We start from the raw sequence: 10284 nt of genomic DNA, 5'->3' as shown, positions 1-10284 counted from the left end.
ATGTTCTCCCCGTGACTGCGTGGGTTCCCTCCGGGTACTCCAGCTTCCTCCCACCTCCAAAGACATGCACCTGGGGATAGGCTGATTAGCAACACTAAATTGGCCCTAGTGTGTGAATGTGAGTGTGAGTGTTTTCTGTCTGTCTGTGTTGGCCCTGTGATGAGGTGGCGACTTGTCCAGGGTGTACCCCGCCATCCGCCCGAATGCAGCTGAGATAGGCTCCAGCACCCCTCGCGACCCCGAATGGGAAAAGCGGTAGAAAATGGATGGATGGATATTGTTAACTACTCAGGGAGTAAGTTTCTGGACACTTGTCAAACAAACTGTGTGCAATAAAATGGATTTAAAAAAAGATTTTGTTCATATTGATGTCTTATATTGTCCTATTTATTTATTGTTAAAGATAATACGTTTTTGACCCATATATTTTTTAGTTGGCCTAATATCTTTTTTCTGTTTTTTTTCTGAAATCACAAAATCAATGGTCAAGTAAAAAGCATTGGTATTGGCATATTTACTTGGTATTAAAATTCCGCACTATGCCCACTCCTAGTGGTGTTTTTTATATATTTATTTAATTGCATCCATCCATCCTTTTTCTACCTCTTATTTCCTTCGGGGTCGCGGGGGGCGCTGGTGCCTATCTCAGCTACAATCGGCCGGAAGGCGGGGTACACCCTGGACAAGTCGCCACCTCATCGCACTGCCAACACAGATAGACAGACAATTCAAATGTATTAAAAGATTCCCCCTTGTTCTTGTATTATCGAATACGCCCTGTTTCCCATTTCTTACGTGCGCGCTCCCGGTGAACGTGACTTCCTGGGAGCGCGCAGCACGAAGGGGCGGGGCGGGGCTGCGCGCAATCAGGGCAGCGCTTGATGAGAAGTGTCCGGGATATTTACCTTCTTCTACCTGGATCTTTCCTCGGACACCGACGTCCGTCCCATGGCGTCCTCGGCGGCCAGTCTCATGTGTATCTGTCGTCTCTGAAGCGGGACAACTGAGGTACATGTCACTCTTTTCTAAAACAACAACAAAAAAAGTTTGTGTGGGCCGAGTTTCTCCAGGCTTGAGGGAAAGTTTAGCGGCAAGGCGTTTGTTCGTGTTTAGGGTGTAGCTGACTTAACGTGAGGCTGTCAACAGGTTTCTTATTGTTCGGCTCAAAGTACAGAGAGGTCACTGTTGTTTATGTTGACACCTTCCAAATACGGCCAATTTTGCTTTGTTTATGTATACTAGTTGTTTACTAGTCCCTCATCTGCAATGTGTGTGTCAATGTCAACATATCACAAGTAGATGCTAACCACTACAAGGAGCTAGCATGTACATGCTGATTATCCCCTTTTTTAACAACATGTACTGTATTTGTACAGTAATTTGATTAGAGGCCCAGCCTGTGAGAGGCTTACTGTGGAAAACAAGCCATCAGCTTAGTTTTTAATACATTCCAAGTGTGTCGCCGTGTTCAAACATTAACTACGAAACACCACTACGGTGAGGTCTATTAATCGTTTACCTGGAAGCTGTGACACGATCGGACACACTCATGCATGCACCTTTTGGTTAGTGCTGCAAAAAAGTGGGCTTGTTTCAGCTCTGAAAATGCTTAACATTCTTATCATTCAGGCGGCGAAATGCACAGTAGACGTGTTGAGGCCCGGGTCTGACAATAAAGACACTACACACACTTCCAGAGTCACTCCTTCGCATTCATGCTGCATTACTCACTGCAGGCCTTTTGCTTCATCCATTACTCACCGTGCAATGTCATCATCCTGAGGGAGGTGCTGTCAGACAACAGTGAGGAGACATCTTACCCTGTGGCGAAAGTTTGTTGTGATAATGTGTATGTTTGTGTTTCCAGGTCCCCCCACTGTGAAAAACTAAAGGGCCACTGGGCTGGGGGAAGTTACCGTGATAACAAACATGCCCAAACCAGATTTGGTTTGCCTCATTCAGCTGCTGGATGGCACCATCGAGACCTTCAAAGTAAATGTACGACACACACACACACACACACACACACACACACACACACACACACACACACACACATACACACAGACATAGCGTTTCCTGCCGGGGTGTATGAGGAGATCATATGTTCCTGCTATCTGTCACCGCGCTTTGCTAATGATCGTTGTGTCCGAGCACTATTCTTCGTCCACATTGATCCACATTTCCTGTTCATCAGTGACCTTGATGTCAAGGACAAGTTAATCTCATGCAGTTGTCACGCTTGGTAGGACCTGGGCGATATGGACGAAAAAGTATATCTCGATATATTTTCACTTAAACTCGATATTTGATATATATCTCGATACGTGACTGCGTGGGTTCCCTCCGGGTACTCCGGCTTCCTCCCACCTCCAAATACATGCACCTGGGGATAGGTTGATTGTCAACACTAAAATTGGCCCTAGTGTGTGAATGTGAGTGTGAATGTTGTCTGTCTGTCTGTGTTGGCCCTGCGATGAGGTGGCGACTCGTCCAGGGTGTACCGCCCGATTGTAGCTGAGATAGGCTCCAGCGCCCCCCGCGACCCCGAAGGGAATAAGCTGTAGGAAATGGATGGATGTTTTCCGGTGAAAGTATGCATATAAAGATATTCATTTTTGAGCGAGATTCACTGAAATTGAAGTGAATGACAACTGTACTCTAAACAGTCAGTGGCACTTTTATTAACCCAAGATGGGTATTAACTAGAGATGCCGATAAATGCTTTAAAATATAATATCGGAAATTATCGGTATCGGTTTCAAAAAGTAACATTTATGACTTTTTAAAACGCCGCTGTGTACACGGACGTAGGGAAAAGTACAGAGCGCCAATAAACCTTAAAGGCACTGCCTTTGCGTGCCGGCCCAGTCACATAGTATCTACGGCTTTTCACACACACAAGTGAATGCAAATCATACTTGGTCAACAGCCATACAGGTCACACTGAGGGTGGTCGTATAAACAACTTTACAAATATGCGCCACACTGTGAACCCACACCAAATAAGAATGACAAACACATTTCGGGAGAACATCCGCACCGTAACACAGCATAAACACAACAGAACAAATACCCAGAACCCCTTGCAGAACTAACTCTTCCGGGACGCTACAATATACACCCCCCCCCCCCCCCCCTACCTCAACCCCGCCCCCCCAACCCCGCCCACCTCAACCTCCTCATGCTCTCTCAGGGAGAGCATGTCGCAAATTCCAAGCTGCTGTTTTGAGGCATGTTAAAAAAAATAATGCACTTTGTGACTTCAATAATAAATATGGCAGTGCCATGTTGGCATTTTTTTCCATAACTTGAGTTGATTTATTTTGGAAAACCTTGTTACATTGTTTAATGCATCCAGCGGGGCGTCACAACAAAATTAGGCATACTAATGTGTTAATTCCACGACTATATATCGGTATCGGTTGATATCAGAATCGGTAATTAAGAGTTAGACAATATCGGAATATCGGATAACGGCAAAAAAGCCATTATCGGACATCTCTAGTATTAACAGCACAGAAAATAAACTGTTTAAGTAGTACAGAATTACATAACATAAATAAAATAGAAAATGTTTATTTCTACGTAAAATAAATAACATATCTGTACAATTAATACAAAATGTATCAAACTCAGATAAAAAAATAGATTTGCAGGCAGGCACTTTTTAATTCCCAGTTGTTGATGTAATGGACTGTCACACATGTATGGTTCTGGTCAGCGCCAAGTAAGTGACTTTACTTAATTGTGCGGCTATGATCTTCCTCACTTCGGCATACATTTTTGGCAGCATTTCTCGTGCGAAATTGGCCCGGCTTGGCAACTCGAGAACAGTTTTGGTTTGGGCTTACATGGTAAACAACTGAAATGAATGTTTTATCCAGACGCATACATTTGTCCAAATGTGGCCAAGTGGATGCATTGTGGGTTTCCTGGATGTTGTCTACATCGCTAAAAGAAAAATCTAAAGAAGAGAATCCCTCTTCCATCTTACACTAATTTTTTTAATATATAAATCGCCCGCTTGAATATTCCCTCTTCTCTTCTCCAACACTCTCGTCATCATTTGGGATGCGCGTGTCTGTTGTGATTTCCCTTCCTGGTTCGATGACTCGCCCTATCTTGTCTCTGATTAGCCTGTCCCTAATGATTTGCCCTAATCTTAACCAGTCAACCAATCATGAACGTTCCCATACGTGCAAGCACGTCTTGGAAGGAGGAAGGGGAGGGGTTTAGTAGCTCATGGAGTTTTGAGAGGGAGTGTTAAGCGGGGGACAACAAGGAACACAACAAATAAGCGGTGTTTGGTCATTTTAACGTGAAATAAATTATATCGATATTACGATATTCTCTTAATTCATATCTTGTTTAAAAATGTATCGATATATCTTACAAACTCGACATATCGCCCAGCCCTAGCGCTTGGTAGTCCTTTTTTTATTTGCATCGCCAGCACATCACGTGAAACAAAGCCTGCCGGCTATTGAGACATAAGCGTGCACACATGCTGCAACGCAACCAAATTGTTGCCCTCTCAAGCAGCAGCTGTGTAGCATCTCTAGTTGATTATTAAAAATGCAATACAGTGCGATGCGTTTCAAGCAGCTGTGTCATGCCACTTGCTCAAAATGATATTTGTTTCAACCAAAATATTTAAAAACACCACCAACGCCTATACCGGGGGTCTGCAACCTGCGGCTCTAGAGCTGCATGTGGCTCTTTAGCGCTGCCCTAGTGGCTCCCTGGAGCTTTTTCAATAATGTATGAAAATAGAAAAAGATGGGGGAAAAATATATATTTTTGTTTTAATAGGGTTTCTGTAGGAGGACAACATGACACAAACCTCCCTAATTGTTAGTAATCCCACTGTTTATATTAAACATGATTCTCTGATGAGAGTTTTTGGCGAGCACCGTTTTGTCCTACTAATTTCGGCGGTCCTTGAACTCACCGTAGTTTGTTTACATGTATAACTTTCTTCAACGATGCCAGAGAATGACATATTTTATGCCACTCATTCTTTGTCTCATTATGTCCACCGATCTTTTTATGCTGTGTGTGAATGTACAAAGGTGAACTTAGTTGATGTTATTGACTTGTGTGGAGTGCTTATCAAGCATATTTGGTCAGTGCATGACTGCAAGCTAATCGATGCGAACATGCTATTTGGGCTAGCTTTATGTACGTATTGCATCGTTATGCCTCACTTGTAGGTATATTTGAGCTCATTAAATTTCCTCTGTGTATTTAATTTATATCTGTATTTCTCATGACATTATCTGTATGTAATATTGTCTGCAGTTCTGATAGTGGTTTGTGTGCTGTTATAGACCACAGCAAACGTAACCCAGCTTGCATAGATTGTTATAAATCCATTCGAAGAAGACAGCCCGCCATTTCCTTTAACTTGGACACACACACATCTACACATTTGGCCATTCTAAGCCAGTAATTTAGAGGAGTTATCTCACCCCCTGAGAAGCCTGCGTTTTACTAATGTTTTCCAATGTTGTAAAAATGGGTAGAATAAATATTACATTTCAACATTTCTGTCAACAAAGATTTGTTGTCAGCTTGCGACACAGTCATTTTGATAGGAGGCTAATATAACTAATATAGACACTTATATCATGTGTCGACTTCATTTTATCACTTATAGAAGGTTTTTAATTTTTTGCGGCTCCAGACAGATTTTCTTTTTGTATTTTTGGTCCAATATGGCTCTTTCAACATTTTGGGTTGCGGACCCCTGGCCTATACCATATGTTAGTGTTAGTGGTTTAAAAAAACTAATTGAACAAAAAAAATACAAACTAATTATTGAAACTGTCGTGAGGGACAGATAAAATGGCTGGAGCAAGCACCCATACACAAAAGCAGCCTCAGAGAAGCAACTGACAATTCACTGTCATTATGTTGTTATGCTGGGTAAGGCTGAAACGACGCGTCGACGTAGTCGACGTCATCGGTTACGTAAATACGTCGACGTCATTTTTGTGCGTCGGCGCGTCGCATATTTACGTCACACCACTGTCATGGCGGAGCGCAGAGCAAACGATGCGAGCGAGGGGAAAAAAACACGCCAAAAGTCGTCAAAAGTGTGGGAGTATTTTAATAAACGGCCTAATAATGTTGTTTTATGCACACTGTGTCGAGCGGAAATGGCGTATCACAGCAGCACAACGGCTATGAACGAGCATCTAAAAAGAAAACATCCGACAGCGTTCTTCCCATCACCATCAACGAGTCAATCATCCGCGTGAGTATACGTTGTCATCATTACAAAAAAACATGAATGTGTCATTTGTATCTGCGTTGTAAATTCATAAACTAAAGCACCGTTTCGCTCTGAGAGGCGCGTTTGGCGTGCCTGTTCAGTGTTTACAAAGACGCGCTCCTCTTTAACGCTAACGTTAATAAGTTGTACAAATACCTTTTACAACATTAACAGTTACATATACTATCTTTAACGCTAACGTTAATAAGTTGTGCAAATACCTTTTACAACATTAACAGTTACATATACTATCTTTAACGCTAACGTTAATAAGTTGTGCAAATACCTTTTACAACATTAACAGTTACATATACTATGTACAAACGAACAATTAACGTCACTTTAATCATACTATCATTGTTGTGTTATTAAACCAATTTAACAAGATAATGTGTGTTGTTTAATTAACCTTTTGTATTAAAGTAAGCTGTATTTGGGTATATTTAAAATGAAAATTAATTGTTGTCTCTTATGTTGCAGCAAACGACAAAGCAGTGTCCAGGATTTTTTTCCAAAGAGGCATGGGACTGAATGCACACCCCAAGTGGCCGCTGACCTGACTGATGGTGTCCTGGAAATGATGGTCATAGACATGAGGCCATTAAATATGGTAGAAGGGGAAGGGTTTCAAAAAATGATCAAACGGTTTCACTCTGGCTACACACTACCATCAAGAACCCACTTCACTAAGCTTATGGAGCAAAAATACACAAAGAAAATGAATGAAGTCAAAGCAATCCTGAAAAATGTGAAAGGAAAACTGACACTCACAACTGATGCATGGACAAGTATGGCCACTGAAGCTTACCTTGGTGTCACCATTCACTTTGTTAATGATGAGTGGGAGCTTACCTCAATTAACTTGACAACAATGCCCCTCAATGAAAAGCACACTGCAGAAAACATTGCCTCTTGGATTGAGGATGTTGTCAATAAGTTTGAAATAAACATAAACCTAGTACAAGTCATTGTACATGACAATGCTGCAAATGTTGTTGCAGCTTTAAGAGTTCTTGAGGAAAGACATGGTGTTTCATCCCTCAGATGTGTTGGCCATACTCTACAGCTTGTAGTTAACCATGCTCTAAAGGACAACCACATCAGCAGAGCTTTAGGAGCAGCAAGAAGTTTGGTCGAGCACTTCAGAAAAAGTGAGCTATCCAGTACAAAACTAAAGGTTAAGCAAAAACAAATGGGTTCTCCAGACCACAGCCTCATACAAGATGTGTCTGTGAGATGGAACAGTTCCTTTTACATGATTAGTCGCCTGCTTGAGCAGAGGTGGCCAATAACAGCAACTCTGTCAGATCCGGAGGTCACTCAAAGAGGGAAGCATTTTCTGGATCTTAAGGCTGACCAGTGGAGCTTGCTTGAAGAACTTGAACAAGTTCTGAAACCTTTTGAATGTGCAACTGTGTACCTGAGTGGAGAATCTTATGTAACAGTTTCCGCTGTCCCTCTGCTGGTCAAAGGGCTTCGGAAGGCTACACAAACTGCTTTTGAAAATGCATCAATCAAGTGTTTCCAGGTCACTGCTGCACGTGAGATAACATCCAGGTGGGAAGCCGAGACCACATTCAAAGATGATGGACCAAATGTGTGCATATTAGCAGCTGCACTTGACCCACGATTCAGGAAGCTGAAATTCCTGACTGCAGATGAGTGTTTAAAAGTTCAATACAAGCTGCATGCAATAGTTCTGGAGGAGAAAAGAAGGGAAAAGGAGACACACGCTCAATGCAAGTGGAAAGACCAGATGCTGACAGGCGGCCTGTATCTTTACTAGACACACTTCTTGGCTCAGATTCAGATGAACTCAGCAACAATGAGGAAGACAACAATGACAGTAATGATGCTGAAATGGTCAGAAACGAGTTAGTGTCTTATTTTGGAGAATCCCCCATTTCCAAGGATGAAAACCCATTAAAATGGTGGAAAGAACATCAGGCAAGGTTTCCAAATCTGGCAATGCTGGCTCGGTCTTACCTCTCAGTTCCAGCCACATCGACCCCTTCTGAGCGCCTATTTTCAGCTGCTGGGAATATTGTAAACAAGAAAAGAACCAGCCTCACCCCAGAGCATGTAGACATGCTAACCTTTCTTCATTACAACTGTTAGTCACTCACTGGAATGAGTAGAATTGGTTATAGTGTACTGTGTTGGACTGGATGTTTATTTTGCACATTTTAAAAGCAATACTTAATGTTTACAGTGCTCCAGAATATTTAGATTGGCACAAATGTTTACAGTGTTACAGAATGTTTTGCCATGTTTTCAATGTTGACTGAGTGGCCATACTTTTTTTTTTTGGAAATAAAAGCCATGCCTTTTGAAAAAACTGGCCTAAATTTCTTTTTTTCATCTTAATTTTAAATTAAAAAAAATAATCGGTAAAAGGAAAAATAATCTATAGATTAATCGAAAAAAATAATCTATAGATTAACCGATTAATCGAAAAAAATAATCTATAGATTAATCGATAGAAAAATAATTGTTAGCTGCAGCCCTAATGCTGGGCTACACATTCAATGATAGCGACTCTTAGTACCTAAACATTGCTATCACAAGATGACAACAAACATAAAAAATGTGTTTGTTATGGATGTAACGATGAACTGTAATATTGATAGCTGTTGTAAAATTATGGAAAAACCAGGATTGATAACTGCACTTTGATAAACTCAGGGGCTGACTGGCACCATCTCGATAACATGAAAACAAGACACATTAATCTTTCCTCATTAAGAAACGACGTACCCCAATTTAAAGTTATATAAAGACATTACTGTTTGAGCAACTAAGATATTCGATTGTGCACATTCAACCTACAAGCTGTGCTCTCTTAGAACAGAGTGATCGTTTCAATATACTCCGAGGAATACAAGATGGAGCTTTGTTTACTGTGCATTGAAGGACCTCTGAACAGAGCTGGATGACACAACGCCCGCCATAAATATTAAATAATAATACCGGTAGTAGATTTTATTTGTTACGCAGTTTTAATTGAAATAAATCTTAAAGTGCTTGTCAAAAACTAAAATAAAACCTGCATTCCGTGAGTATATCAAAAGTATATTCACACTAATCTTACTGTGTTATTATTTTAGCTGAAATTAAGTTGTTTTTTTAAATGTTGAATATTGTATGACTAAAATGGTCATATGACAAGTTGTATTCTTTGTTGTGTATAACTACACTGAGTGTGCACAATTGGCGTCTTTGCCTCTGTCCCATTCAAATACACCAACGAGTGCTATAGGCTAGAACAGGGGTCCCCAAACTATGGCCCGCGATCCGGATACGGCCCGCCAGCGTCCAAAATCCAGCCCTCAGGAAGTCTCAAGTTAAAAAAACAAAAAAAACAAACAAAAAAAATTTTCATTTTTTTAACTTTATTATTATTTTTTATAATCTGTCCTTTCTAATCCATTTTCTACCGCTTGTTACTCTCTGTGTCTCCTAGCCGCTCAGGCAAATCATACTGTCTAAAAATCCCATCAATAAAGTGCGTGCTCTTTCAGTTAATTAGTGCTCTATCCATCTATCTATCTATCTATCTATCCATCTAATATAATATATTATAAGTAAGGTCTATTCAGGTGTATTGGAGAGGAGGCTACGCCGGATAGTTGAACCTCGGATTCAGGAGGAACAGTGTAGTTTTCGTCCTGGTCGTGGAACTGTGGACCAGCTCTATACTCTCGGCAGGGTCCTTTAGGGTGCATGGGAGTTTGCCCAACCAGTCTACATGTGCTTTGTGGACTTGGAGAAGGCATTCGACCGTGTACCCCGGGAAGTCCTGTGGGGAGTGCTCAGAGAGTATGGGGTAACGGACTGTCTGATTGTGGCGGTCCGCTCCCTGTATAATCGGTGTCAGAGCTTGGTCCGCATTGCCGGCAGTAAGTTGGGCCCGTTTGCAGTGAGGGTTGGACTCCGCCAAGGCTGCCCTTTGTCACCGATTCTGTTCATAACTTTTATAGACAGAATTTCTAAGCGCAGTCAGG

At 41.5% G+C, this 10284-nt stretch overlaps 2 protein-coding genes across 3 annotated transcripts in view; both read left to right on the top strand.

Moving 5' to 3' along the window:
* Window positions 1–844: 844 nt before the first annotated feature.
* Window positions 845–10284, top strand: part of ptpn3 (protein tyrosine phosphatase non-receptor type 3) — a 92239-nt gene continuing 82799 nt past the window's right edge. The window contains exons 1-2 of one of the 2 annotated variants that reach the window (XM_061955151.1): window positions 845–1008; window positions 1868–1992. In XM_061955151.1, the coding sequence (XP_061811135.1) occupies window positions 1930–1992 (63 nt within the window). In that variant the 5' untranslated portion in view covers window positions 845–1008; window positions 1868–1929. Of the gene's footprint in view, window positions 1009–1867; window positions 1999–10284 lie in introns of both variants that reach the window. The other variant, XM_061955144.1, reaches the window with a different exon arrangement.
* On the top strand, window positions 2015–8618 carry LOC133602097 (E3 SUMO-protein ligase ZBED1-like). The gene is made up of 2 exons (XM_061955227.2): window positions 2015–6262; window positions 6761–8618. The coding sequence occupies exons 1-2, from the start codon at window positions 5925–5927 to the stop codon at window positions 8064–8066; spliced, it is 1644 nt and encodes a 547-aa protein (XP_061811211.1). The 5' UTR covers window positions 2015–5924; the 3' UTR covers window positions 8067–8618.

This window comes from Nerophis lumbriciformis, linkage group LG04 (genome assembly GCF_033978685.3).
Source record: "Nerophis lumbriciformis linkage group LG04, RoL_Nlum_v2.1, whole genome shotgun sequence".
Taxonomy (NCBI): Eukaryota; Metazoa; Chordata; class Actinopteri; order Syngnathiformes; family Syngnathidae; genus Nerophis; species Nerophis lumbriciformis.
The sequence above is the reverse complement of the archived record's forward strand: the minus strand, read 5'-3'. Positions and strand labels throughout refer to the sequence as shown.

Bases quoted from the DNA above. Each gene is read 5' to 3' on its own strand.
- LOC133602097 (XM_061955227.2), top strand. From the start codon at position 5,925: ATGCTGGGTAAGGCTGAAACGACGCGTCGACGTAGTCGACGTCATCGG. The intron at 6,263-6,760 runs GTGAGTATACGT...CTTATGTTGCAG, and splicing joins TCAACGAGTCAATCATCCGC to CAAACGACAAAGCAGTGTCC.